The sequence below is a fragment of the Malaclemys terrapin genome, chromosome 11 (genome assembly GCF_027887155.1).
Source record: "Malaclemys terrapin pileata isolate rMalTer1 chromosome 11, rMalTer1.hap1, whole genome shotgun sequence".
Classification (NCBI taxonomy): Eukaryota; Metazoa; Chordata; order Testudines; family Emydidae; genus Malaclemys; species Malaclemys terrapin.
The window spans coordinates 44,246,172-44,260,328 of record NC_071515.1 but is presented as its reverse complement, the minus strand read 5'-3'; the positions used below and the strand labels follow the sequence as shown (position 1 = coordinate 44,260,328).

The 14,157-nt window shown below is 39.4% G+C and overlaps 1 protein-coding gene across 4 annotated transcripts in view; it reads right to left on the bottom strand.

Annotated features, from left to right (window-relative positions):
• The window catches only part of LOC128845464 (sodium channel protein type 2 subunit alpha-like), a 190,422-nt gene that overhangs the window by 66,442 nt on the left and 109,823 nt on the right, over positions 1 to 14,157 (bottom strand). For all 4 annotated transcript variants that reach the window (XM_054044205.1, XM_054044208.1, XM_054044207.1 and 1 more), the window contains exons 15-17: positions 7,450 to 7,623; positions 5,761 to 6,117; positions 2,912 to 3,364 (exon numbers count right to left, since the gene is read on the bottom strand). In XM_054044205.1, the coding sequence (XP_053900180.1) occupies positions 2,912 to 3,364; positions 5,761 to 6,117; positions 7,450 to 7,623 (984 nt within the window). The remainder of the gene's footprint in view (positions 1 to 2,911; positions 3,365 to 5,760; positions 6,118 to 7,449; positions 7,624 to 14,157) is intronic.

The window sequence follows — 14,157 nt, the reverse complement described above, 5'->3', positions numbered from 1 at the left end:
TCCTTTAATTTGAGAGGTGAAGATGATAGATAGGTTGTCAGATGCCCTATAAAATACATAGAACAAGTCGAATTTTGGTAATTGGGTTGTTTCTACAGCAAATGAAAGCAATAATATTTCATCACTGTATATTAAACCACAAGAAAATAACAGAAACATGTATAAAACCTATCATTATTTAGTCTTTCAAATGAAGTCTAATTCTGACTACACCTTGATACAGAAAATGTATTTCAATAACTTGTTTTAAAAGAGCACACAAACTATTTTCACATAAAAATTCAGTACATTAAATTAATGTGTGATCCACAAATACTTGAAGTCAAAGAAGTTACAGTACTAGGGATGAATTTGGACCATTGTGTTTATCAGTTCAGAGCTGCTACAAATGACAGGCAAGAAATTAGTTTAATACTTTAGATTTGCTATTTGGCTATTCTTATGTAAAATTTTATTGGAGATGTTCCAATTATAACACGTATTGTTTTCTTTAAGATATTTTTTCAGTTTTAACACTAGGTATGGGAAAACTGATCATCAAATACTAAAACAGCTTTAGTTCATTGTATACCATGAATGCTGCCACTGACTGACTGATATCAAAGGGCTTCAAATCAGAGCCAAATAGCAGAAGTTCTAATAATTTTCAGATGTTTTAAATATGTTAAATTATTTTTTTAAAGTGATACCCTGATGACTTCATTAGAAATTGGCAGGCAACAATACACAAGATTGGGTCCTATTCTGTGGGCTGGAGAAAGGACTTTGTTCTGCTAGTCCAGTCCTTATGTACTGTGGGGAAAAGAAGGAAGTACTTTACTGCTCCTCATAACCAATATGACTTGAAAAACATCAGCATAGGGAGCACTGAGAGGCCAATATAGCTGCATCAGGTACTCTTTAATCCCCTGCAAATCAAAAAGGAATCCTACAAAAAGTGGAAACAGACAAATTCCTAAGGAGGAGTACAAAAGAACAGCACAAGCATGTGGGGACAAAAATCAGACAGGCTGAATCACAAAATGAGAAGGGATATAAAATACACTAGGAGCAAGAGAAAGATGAAGGAAAAGGAAAATCCACTACTTAGCTGGGAAGGAGAGATAATAACTAACGGACTCAAGAAGGCTGAAGTGTCTAATGCCTATTTTGGTTCAATCTTCACTAAAAAGGTTAATTGTGACCAGCTGCTTAACACAATTAATATTAACAACAAAAAGGAAGGAAGACAAGCCAGAGCAGGGAAACAACCGGTTAAAGAATACTTCAATACATTAAATGTATTCAGCAGAACCTAATGAAATCCATTTTAGGGTACTTAAGGAACTAACTGAAGAAATCTCAGAACCATTAACAATTATTTTCAAGAACACATGGAGGATAGGTGAGGTCGCAGAGACTGGAGAAGGGCAAATATAGTACCTATCTTTTAAAAGGGGAACAAAGAGGACTCAGGAAATTATAGACCAGTCCTCCTAACTGTGATACCCAAAAAGATCCTGGAATAAATTATTAAACAATTTGAAAGCATCTAGAGGATAATAAGGTGATAAGGAATAGTCAACATGTATTTGTCAAGAACAAGTCATGCCAAACCACAGTCTTTGGTCTAGTCAACACGTGGAAGCAGTAGCTATGCTATATCCTTTTTTAGTAAGGCTTTTGATAGTCCCACATGACATTCCCTTAAACAAACTAGGGAAATATGGTCTAGATGAAATTTCTATAAGGTGGGTACAAAACTAGTTGAAAGACCATACTCAAGAGTGTTTATCAATGGCTCACTGTCAAACTGGGAGGACATATATAGTAGAATCCTGCAGGGATCAGTCCTGGGTCCACTACTATTCAATATTTTATTAATTACTTGGACAGTGGAGAGGAAAATCTGCAGATGACACCAACCTGGGAGGGGTAGCAAGCATTCTGTAAGGTCACGATTAGAATTCAAAACGACCTTGATAAATTGGAGAACTGTTCTGAAGGCAACAAGATGAAACTCAATAAAGGTAATTTCAAAGTACAATATTTAGGAAGGAAAAAAATCAAATGCACAAATACAAAATGGGGTATAACTGGCTAGCTGGCAGTACTGCTAAAAAGGATCTGGGGGTTATAATGGATCACAAATTGAATGAAAGCCAGCCATATGCCACAATGTGAAAAAGGGAAAATGTAATTCTGGGGCATGTTGTATGCAAGACAGAGCGAACGGTTTTGCTCTACTCGGCACTTGAGCTGAAGTATTGTACCCAGTTTTGGGTGCCAACCTTTAGGAAAGATGTGGACAAACTGAAAAGAGTCCAGAGCAGAACAACAAAAATGATACATGATTTGGCTTCTGAGGAAAGGTTTTAAAAAACAACTGGGCATATTTAGTCTTGAGAAAAGAAAACCAAGGCGGGACCTGATAACAGCCTTCAAGAATGTTAACAGCTGTTATAAAGAAGAAGATGATCCATGTCCACTAAAGGTAGGACAAGAATTAATCGTCCTAATCTGTAGCTAGAGAAATTTAGGTTAGATATTAGGAAAACTTTCCAACTATAAGGATAGTTAAGACCTGGAAGATTACCAAGGGAGGTTGCAGAACCTCCATCATTGGAGATTTTTAAGAATGGGTTAGACAAACATCTGTCAAGGATGGTCTAGGTATACTTTGTCTTGCAGGAGGAAGGACTAAGATTGATCAACCTGACATTTCTATGTTTGAATACTAACTTGTCATATATGTTCCTTGAGCTTGTGGCATCCAAACAACAATGTAAGCCATAATATGAAAGAATATAATTGATGCCAAAATTGAGGGCAACCACAACTGGCTATCTCTCTCTCTCTCTCTCTCTCTCTCTCACACACACACACACACACACACACACACTTATACAGCATAAATATTTTCAAGTCGTACCTCTTTGCTTTCCTCCAGCTCTGACTCACTGCTAAACTCTTCTGTATTTAAATGTTCAAAATCCGATTCCCCAATAGCAATTGGTACAGTCACAGTAAGGCTTGGGTTGTGTATGAATAATGTATAATCAGGGTTGCCTACAACACCAGTGGTTCCATTATTATCTTTGCGATTATCCAGATTTCTATTCATTTCAGCTACAGTATGGTTGGTAGTGTAGTTGTCTTCCTTGTTGTTTAGCTGACCGATAGATTTTATTTCATCTACATCATTTTGTACTCTCACAAAGGTTTTTTGGGCACATTCACGTGCTTTTGTTTTCACATAATCTATTCCCCTCTGAATCCTTGCCACAGCGATCTGCAGATTGTTCGTTTCATTATCGTCATCCGTTGCAGCAAGGTTGTCTGAACTAAATGAGCTCAGCAGCAAGGCCAAAAACAGGTTCAGTACCTAAAAACAAAGAGACACTGCTAGATCTTTCCCCTCTCTTTTTCTTATTAACAGAAATTACTTTTAAACATAATGCTTTCATATTACTGTACTTCTGATAAAATTTTAGTGTGTGCAGGGATTTTCCAATAACAGAACAGTTGTGTGGCTAAATCTCTGCAAACCACTTTGGAATTATATTTTATTATTTAAATTCTTAAGACTTATAGAGCACTTTATATCTTCAAAGAGTTGACTAACATTAACTAATTAATGCTCACAACACTCCTGAAAAGGTAAGTAAAGTAGTATAATCTTCATTTTACAAATGGAAATTTAGCTACAGATGGGTTAAGCAACTTTCTCAAAGTCATACAGTAAATCTTTGGAGAGATGGATTTAGAACTCAGGATTTCTTGAGCATATAAATGGTCCTGTATACATAAATAAAAAACATGCTCCTTTTCAATTTCTGGTTTTCAATACTAATGTAAATACTTTTTATTTTTTGTTTCCATACACTAATAGTATTGGTATTTTCTTAATCCTATTATGCCACCTTCCTTATACCTCAAAACGCATTAAACTTCATGTATTAAAAAAATAAGACCATCATAAAATGAAATTGTGGTAAATAATAATATGAATATGAATATAGAATGTGACTATTCTAAATAATATAAACAATGTACACAAAGGGAAGGAAATCTGTAATTGCAAATATTGTGCTGGTTACCTTCAGATCTTTTGATGAAGCACAAATGTATAAGATTATGAAATCTGCAATAGAACTATAGGAGAATGATTCTATACAAATTTTAACTGGCATACTTTGGCTTTTCCTGGTTTATTTAAAGTTGGAAAGCAGTTTGGTTTTGATTAAATAATTTTGTGCATTTTTGGCCCAAGAGGACGGAAACAAAAAAAAGCACACTAGCCAAATCCACAGATTCACGTCCAAAGACCTAGGAAGGTTTTTCCTACCCTAACACCTCCAAGACATAAGTACATCCAAAATCCACTGAAATCAATGGAATGACTTCAGCGGGCTTTGGATCATGCTTTTAAAGCCACACTCCTCTTTCCTGCTAAAAAATGCATTTTAAAAACCAAAAGCATCTTTTCTTTGATTTTGATGACAGAGAATTTTTTATCTTCTTTGGGATTTAACAAAGTAATGTGCTAGCTGAACAAAGGAAAAAAAAACAAACTTCAATTTCTTTGTTCGAAGAATTTTTATAATTCAGAATTCCATTTTTTGCCAGAAAAACAAGGTATTTGCAATTGCATGATTACTTGCAGGCACATGTGTCTATGCATACCTAATTGTCAAAAAAAAGTCTCACTTTTTGGAGATTTTTTTCATGTTAGCCATCACAATGATAACTCAGAATTGTCTGCATATATTTTAAACTGAGTTCTATATTTTGGTGTGACAGGATGTATTAGGCCCAGAGGCCCCCTGCTGGAGGCCTTGTAGTCCTACCACTCCTTGTTCCAGAAAGGAGCAGTGGAGAAGTTCTCCAGGCTGCTCCCTGCAGCCAGTGAGGGAGGTTGCCAAGGACCACGGACAGCTCAGTGCTGGCAGGGACTGGGCAAGCAAGACAGAGCTCCTGGCTAGCTGCTAGGACTGAGCTCAAGATAGTTTGAGGGGAAAAAAATCTTTTGGGTGATACACCTGACAGCAAGAGCTTAAAGGCAACTTTTGTGGTTTTGTAATCACGTATTTTTATTTTTAAAAAATACGTTCGCACCTGTGTATGACTGGCAGAACCTGAACAAGATTTCTCCTAGGACTGATGTTTTGATGGGAAGAGGGGAGTGATGACAAGAGGGGCCAAAATATGTATGTTGATGGAACAGATCAAAGCCAGTCGCTCCTCTAGCACAATGGAACTTTCTACAAGAAGGGTAAAGCTCATTTATGCAGGGAACAGAGCTTTCCCGAGGACTGGCCCAAGATTGTAGATGTCATGATGAAGAAAAAACAGAACACAAAATAACTCTAGGAACAGGAACTAAGGACCATCACAAACCCTCCACCTTCTGCTTTAAGCACAAGGCACATTTTTTGACCTTGCCTTCTCTAACAAACACATAGCAATGTGTGTATGCATATATATACAAACACGCACGCACACACAAAACATATATAATTAATGTTACACTATATTAAAAAATTCCAAAACAAACAACCCCTCCCCCCCACATTTCTCCATTGGAAACAGGATGAGAGAACACACACATGACATGTTGGTCACATTACTGAATGCACTACTGGAAGGAGCTCAGATACTATGGTGATAATCGCAGTATAAGAATGAATATAGAACAGAATATCTATCAACAAAAAATATACAGTACGGATCCTGTAACCATAATGGGTGTTCCATCCCTTGAAATCTTTGGTTACATACCACTAGATTTCCAATCACCATGACCATCATGAAAACGATAAGGCACATGGCTTGGCCGGCAACCTCCATACAGTCCCACATAGTCTCTATCCATTCTCCACACAACACTCGGAATACAATCAAGAAAGAGTGGAAGAAGTCATTCATGTGCCAGCGTGGAAGTATACAGTCATTGGAGATCTTGCAGACACATTCCTTGTAGTTTTTACCAAACAGCTGCATACCAACCACAGCAAAAATGAAGACAATGATGGCCAGCACCAACGTCAAATTTCCCAAAGCCCCCACTGAGTTACCAATAATCTTTATCAGTTTGTTTAGTGTGGGCCAAGATTTTGCCAACTTGAAAATTCGCAACTGGAAAACAACAAAGAAGCATCATTAGTACTAATTACAACAGAGCTGTAGAACTGTACTTCAGACCATAGACTACGAGTAGTCTTTAATGCAAAAAATTGTAATGTTTTATCTTTGTGATTTCTATTAATTTACCATTAAATTACTACACCACCTAGGGATGATCCTCCAAATTCCATAACTCACTCACAAATCAGGTCTTATGGAAGTCCACAAAATTCTACAGATTTACAACTGACCCTTCATCACCCTGACTGTGGCTGAAACTGAAGTCATGCATCCTTCCACTGCCCAACTTGACATAGCAAATGGAATTCCCAATAATATAACCTGTAGGCTAGTGAATATTGAGCATGACAGGCTATTAGCATCACACAGGGAAAAGGGTGGAGAAGAAACAGAATGCATCACACTAACAGACCAAGACGAAGACCTTTTAAGGTAAATTTCCCCAAAACACTTAAGATAAAAAAAAATGTTGATTAGAAGAATATTCTTCAAACAATGTAGAAAAGATCTTCATGGGCATAAATCTGGAATTAAAAGCTAAATACAAAACAGACAATATTTGTAGATTTGAGGAAAGAACATAAATGAGAGACCCTTGTAACATCTAATCCCTGATCCAGCAAAAACTTAATAAAAATATTTGATTAAATCCATTTTTATTCTCAACTACAAAAAATCATATTAAGTCAGACAGAAAAAAGAGCCTAAGATAGTAATGTCTCAGCTACTCAATTGCTATTCTAAAAATGAAATATTTCTCCCTTAAAATACGCAGCTGAACTTCACTACTGATGAAAGTCAGTTTCTTAAATATTTAATATTAACTTTTTGTAATTTTAGTCATTGGACATAAATCCAATATTTGAAAAGAAGAGTTTTATTCCTTTGACATAACAGTATGACATAAAAGATAAATAAGGATTGTAAGTAATTTCTCCCTATAACTTTTCTTATTTACATCTTTGCCCAACACACATTAAATATATAAATTTTCTATCAGTGAGCTATAATGGTGACAATAGTGAATTGCACAGTAATGATGTTATTATGCAGTCATGATAATGCAAATACATTTGTAATTACCATTGCCTCCATTTGAATTACTGTTTAACTGTTTCTGAACCATAAAATTACATATATTACTTTGCAATAATAATATAAATAACTTTTGGTAGACCTGTACCTAAAGAGGTGCATCTTTTGGCACTTTAGAGAAATTACATGTGCAGTGAAAATGCTGATAAACTTATGTAAACATAAAAATTTGTAATGATAAAATTAATGTATTAACTGTAACTGTATATTGTTTACTAATATATTTACCAATCTGAATGATCGGAGAACTGATAGTCCATCCACATTTGAAAGAAAAAGCTCCACCAAACTAAGGGTAACAATAAACCCATCAAAAATATTCCAGCCTACTTGGAAATAATAATAAGGATCCATGGCAATTAACTTGAGAACCATTTCTGCTGTGAAGATCCCGGTAAAAACCTAAATGAAAATGTAATTTGTTAGTGTTACATAGCTGTAAAACAAATAAAATTAGAAACAAAGATTGAGCAATAAGTGATATCTTTATTACAGCAAGGTGTCAGTAATTAAAAAAACTCGCAGAAAATACAAGAATATCCTGGATCAAATTAATCCCTGGTGTAACTCCATTAACGTCAGTGGAGTTACACAAGGGCTGAAGTTAGCCTGTTACAAAAAACAGAGCACGGATAGAATATTCATTGTTTCCATTGCAAAGGTATACAGGAATTATAGTAAACCCCTAATTAGTTAAAGTGGGTGTCCTCACTCTTTATAAAGAAAATCTATATAAACCTGTTCAGGAAAGTATTAATCAATTTTGAAAAGAAAAAGTATTTTTGTTTTTGTTTTTAATAACTGAAGTTGACTAGTACAAACTAGGAAGGTTAAAGACCTTAATACATATATTCTTTTGCTTATATTCTGGCCCCAGTGAATTAATAAAAGTCAGGCATTACATTGATATCTCCCTCTTTTCTAATATTTGTCGATAGTGACTAAAGTATAATTTTAAAATATTGATTGCAAAAGTAAGGATTTGAGATGTGCTACTGCAACATAAAATGTTTAATAAATAATAACAACTTTCATTATAGTCCACAGGAACAACTTAAACTTTCACTTTTTCAGAGTTTTTGAGTTCACTCCTGATTGAGAGAGGGTCTGATACTGGATAGTAGAGGAGCAGAAATTGAGAGAGGCTGACATGAATTGGCAATTATGAGGCTAGGAGAAGAGAAGCAACAGCTGAAGTTAAATAGGCAGTAGAGCCAACCTTTCACCTTTCTCCTTCTTTCCAATGCAGGCTGGAACACTATAGGAACTGGACGTAAGAGGGAGCCAGGATTCAAATATTTGGCCTAAGTAGGTACGTTTGAAAAATTATTCAGTCAAAGCAGACAATGAGAATTCTGACCAAAATTTGGTTGAATAGCTATTTGAGGCCAAATTTTGATACAGATCTGTTTGATTACCCTCCAATTCACCCCAACAATTCTTAATTACTGATTGTGGACTACCTTGCACAGTGCCAGATGTAGTAATGTTCTGCAAAGCCACATCTAACGTAATTTGTAGCGAACAGATACTTACCATACAGTAAATGAAGGGTAAAAAGAACAGGAGTACTTGTGGCACCTTAGAGACTAACAAATTTATTAGAGCATAAGCTTTCGTGGACTACAGCCCACTTCTTCGGATGCATACAGAGTGGAATAAATATTGAGGAGATATATATACACACATACAGAGAGCATAAACAGGTGGGAGTTGTCTTACCAACTCTGAAAGGCCAATTAAGTAAGAGAAAAAAACTTCTGAAGTGATAATCAAGCTAGCCCAGTTTGATAAGAACTCAGCTGAGCCATTACAAACATTGAATCTATCTCCCCTTGTAAGTATTCTCACACTTCTTATCAAACTGCCTGTACTGGGCTAGCTTGATTATCACTTCAGAAGTTTTTTTCTCTTACTTAATTGGCCTCTCAGAGTTGGTAAGACAACTCCCACCTGTTTATGCTCTCTGTATGTGTGTATATATATCTCCTCAATATTTATTCCACTCTGTATGCATCCGAAGAAGTGGGCTGTAGTCCACGAAAGCTTATGCTCTAATAAATTTGTTAGTCTCTAAGGTGCCACAAGTACTCCTGTTCTTTTTGCGGATACAGACTAACACGGCTGCTACTCTGAAACCTGTCATTAAATGAAGGGTACTTACCTGTAACTGGAGTTCTTTGAGATGGCTCTGCATATTCCTACTAATGGGTACTGCACCTATTTTAGCAGTGTCAGCTAAAATGTTCTTGCACCCCCACTCCTCTCTTCAGCATCACGATGAAGTGAAGGCGAGGCTACATAAGGGACAGAGTGCCCTCCCCAAGTCAGTTCCTTCCACCGCAAAGCCAGAAGCAGAGGTCGGCACCACCATGTTGAGTGACGGACACTTGACAAAATTACCGTACTTGGTGACGGACATTTTGTGTGTGGGGGGGTGGAGGGTTATGTCATTCAATTTTTTGAAAAGTTGCCACGGACCTCAAATTTTTTTACCACGGACACTTGTGTCCATGTACAGACACGTTGCTGACCCCTGGCAGGAGCAAAATAACAAGGATTCTGACAGAGAGGGGAAGGAGGATGGGAAGAGAGGGTTACTCACCTTGTGCAGTAATTGAGGTTCTTTGAGATGTGTGTCCCTACGGGTGCTCCACGGTAGGTGTGGCAGTGCCTTTGCTTCTGGAGTTTGAGATCTTCAATAGCAGTGCCCGTTGGACTACACATGCGCACTTTCCCTCCCCCATGCTGTGCATGGGTAGTATAAATAGCACTGTGCAGTCCAACTGCCCTCAGTTCCTTCTCTGCCATAGAGCCCAAACATTATGCTCCAAAGCAGAGGGGAGGAGGGCGGGTAGTGGAGCACCCATGGGGGGACACATCTCGAAGAACCTCAGTTACTGCACAACGTGAGTAACCCACTCTTCTTCTACATGGGTGCTCCAATGTAGGTGACTATAAAGCAGTGCCCCTAGCTAGAAGGTTGGGGCTTCGGAGTGACTGGTATCACTAAGGATAGGACCATACGTACAAGAATGGTGTCCGTCAAGAAATCCTGCAAGATGGCATAATGTTGGGCAAATGCCCATGTGGCAGCCCTGCATATATCTATTATGGGAACATTATTGAGGAATGCAATGGAGGTTGAGAGCACTCATGTGGAGTGTCCCCGGATAGAGGTGATTGCTTACTGTGAAGTTCGTAAGACAAAGGTATGCACTGTGAAATCCATTCAGAGAGGCATTGTTTAGATATAGTGGAGCCTTTAGAGCGTTTGGCAATGGATATGAACAAGTGTGGTGAGTTCCTGAATGGTTTGGTTCTATCCAAGTAGAACAACAATGTACCTCTCACATCTAATGTGTGGAGAGCTACTTCTTGGTAATTGTTGTGTGGTTTGGGAAAGAAGGAGGGAAGGTATATAAGCTTGTTTAGATGGAAAGATGTTATAACCTTTGGCAGGAATTTTGGGTGGGGACAGAGGGTCACTGTGTCCCTATAAAACATTATATATGGTGGGTATGCCATTAGGGCTGATATTTCTCCCATGTGTCATGTCGATGTAACGGTGACAAGGAAGGCCATTTTCATTGCTAGATGAAGGAGTAAGCAGGTTGCCATTGGGTCAAATGGAGGTCTTGTCAGAGAGCATAGGACTAGGCTGAGTGGGTTTGGGGGGACATATGTCAGGGTACAGGTTTCAAATACCATTAAGAAAACGTTTGACAAGGGTGTGTGCAAATACTGAATATCCTTCAACAGGGCAGTGGAATTTGGTAATTGCAGCCGAGGTGTGATATGGAAAAGAATCAGCAGATGGCACCGGAGATCTTTTCGGAGTCATAGCTTTGGTAGGAGTTTACAACCCTGCTGGATTCTTTCTCAAAGCTGAGAGCTTTGGTGCCATGCGCAACGTCGGGGCCGAGGCTTTTTTGACGGTGCCGATGGCGACCTTGGCGCCAGAAATGAACCTGGAGCAGCTGAGGAGGAAAAGAACTCGTTTTGGTCGCCCACAACAGGAGGTGGTGCCGCTAGCTGCTGTCTTGCCCTGGCACAGTCCTTAGACTAACTCTCAGGGGCTAGGTAGTCAGTCTAGGAGTAGCCTTGTGCCTTTTGTCAGAAGCCGTTAGTCCCACGGGTCTAGCCGGGGGCGGCATTCCTGTGCTTTGCGCCTCAGGAGCAGAGGGAGGGAGCGCTCTTTAGTGTCAGCCCAGCCAGAGGATGATCTTCCCTTACTCAGGCAAGGGGAGTGAGCGTTGCAGGGTGACCTTGCTGAGCGTGAGGGTCTTTCCAGTGAGGAGCAAGAACCGGGGTCCGATGCTGGTCGCAGGGACATTTCCATGAGAAACAGTTTGAGTTTAAGGTCCTTGTCTTTCCTTGCTCTTGGCTTTAAGCCTAGACAGTGGGAGCACTTCTGGGAGATGTGTCTCTCCCAGGCAAAGGATACACGGTGCATGGCCATCCGTTATAGAGAAGGCAGCCCCGCATGACACACATACTTAAACCCGGAGGAGCCAGGCATAAGGGTGAGGGAGCAGCTTCCTTGATGTAGGGTGGGTGACCAGATGTCCCAATTTTATAGGGACAGTCCCGATATTTGAGGCTCTCTCTGACATAGGCAACTATTACCCCCCACCCTGTCCCGATTTTTCACACTTGCTGTCTGGTCACCCTACCCTGACGGGAATTGGGGAAAACAAAAAAAAATGAATTAATTTTTTTTTAAGGATGAAAGAAGAAAAGAAAATGAAGGAGCTACTATGAGAGGGAAAACAGATAAGAGACTATCTAAATAACAAAGTGAGCTCTGCTAACTGTTCCACTCCAGACCGCATGTGGTAGAGAAGGAACTGAGGGTGGGCGGACTGCACAGCACTATTTATACTACCCGCGCACAGCGCTGGGGAGGGAAGGTGCGCATGTGCGGTCCAACAGGCACTGCTATTGAAGATCTCAGACAAAGAGGCGCTGCTGCACCTACAGTGGAGCACCCATGGGGACATCACTCGAAGAAGAAGTGTGAATATGCAGAGCCATCTTGAAGAACTCCAGTTACAGGTAAACGACATCCATTTCATCTTCAACTGGCTCTGCATATTCCCACTTATGGGGAATATTGATAAGTCATGCTAAGACTAACCTGGAAGTGGGAACAGAATAAAGACAGAAGCACTGCCTTGCCAAATCTAGCATCTGCTCTAGAAGACAAATCCAGAGCACAGCACTTGGTGAAGGTGTATACTCAAGTCCAGATGGCAGATCTGCAGATCTCACCTACTGGCATCTGCCTCAGACAAGTGAAAGAAGTAGCCACAGCTCTAGTAGAATGTGATTGAATTGAAGCAGGTACAGGAACTTTTGCTAGAGTGTAAAACTCAGCAATACATTTGCTTAATCCAGAGAGAAACTGCGGGAAGAAACAGTATGCCCCATGTTGTTCTCAGCATATGAAACAGTCTGGATGTTTTATAAAAACTCTTGAAGGGTGAGAGCCCTTCAAGCATCCAATGTATGAAGAAACTGATTCTCTTAGAATGTGGCTCAGGGGAAAAATGGTAAATTAATAGACAGAATAATGTGAAAATCAGACACTACCTTCAGTAAGAACTGAGGATCAGGTCTAAGGACTATCTTGTCCTTAAGAAAAGTAGTAAAAGGTGGATCTGCCACAGATACATTCTGCTGGCTGATGTCATTGCAATAATTAAGGTCTTTTTCATAGATAAATGATGAAACAAAATACTCAGCTTATGGCTTGAATGGAGATTTTACCACAGTGGTCAAAACCAAATTAAGGTCACAGGAAGGGACAGAGTCTCTAACTGGAGGATACATATTTGAGAAACCTTTCATAAATGTTTTAACCGAAGCATAAATAGTGATCTACCATCAACTAAAGTATGATGCACAGAGATGGCTGCCAAAAGAACCTTTAAAGAAGAGTTAGACAACTCTTGATTTAAATACATTAAGTAATCCGGATTACACGGAATAGAAGCTGATAAAAGAAAATGAGACTTCCTCTGCATCCATACCTGAAATCTGGACCACTTCAGATGATAGCAATTTCAACTGTACCATTTTGTAGAGTTAACTATTAAGTCCTGCACAGATGAAGAACATGACTGCTCAAGCACAGAAAGAATCAAAGTCCCATCACTCATGACAGGTGAAGAAACTGTGGGTCTGGATAAAAAATCCTGCCCCTCTCCTGGGACATCTGGAGACAGAGGGAGATGCATAAAGACTCTGTCAGATAGCTGAAGGAGAACTATAAACTGCTGCTGACATGCCCAGGCTGGGGCAATGAGTTTCCTGATACATCTTTCTTATCACCTACTGTACCAAGAAAAAAGGAGGCATAGATATTTAGGCATATCAGACCCCTCCCCCACTGCAGCAGGAAAGCATCTAACAGAGAGAGACTGTCCGTACCTGCTCTGAAACAGAAACAAAGACATTTTCTGTTGAACCTCCTTGTGAACAGATCTACAATTGTCGACCCTACCTGGAAAATATGGTCTGTACCAACTAATCCTTCAAGGTCCACTTGTGCATCTGATCGGTCTCCTCTGACAAATTCATTGCTACAGGATAAACGTCTTGGTGGATGCACTAATTCCACAGATTTACTGCCTCTGCACTCAAGGGAGTGGAGCAAGCAGCCCTCTGCCTGTTGATGTAATACACCACCAATAGACGGTATGTTACTACCTGTACAATATTTCCTTGCAGATGCAGAAGGAATGATCGGAGTCAGATGAACAGCTCTTAGTTCCGGTGCGTTGATGTGCAACGTTCCCCTTCCTTAGAAGACCAGTGCCTTCAAACTGTTATGTGATTGGAGTATGCCCCCAACCATTGCTTGATGCATCTGAAGTCACTGTCCAGGATGGACCCAGAGGATTGAACTGCACACGCTTCAGCATGTTCATC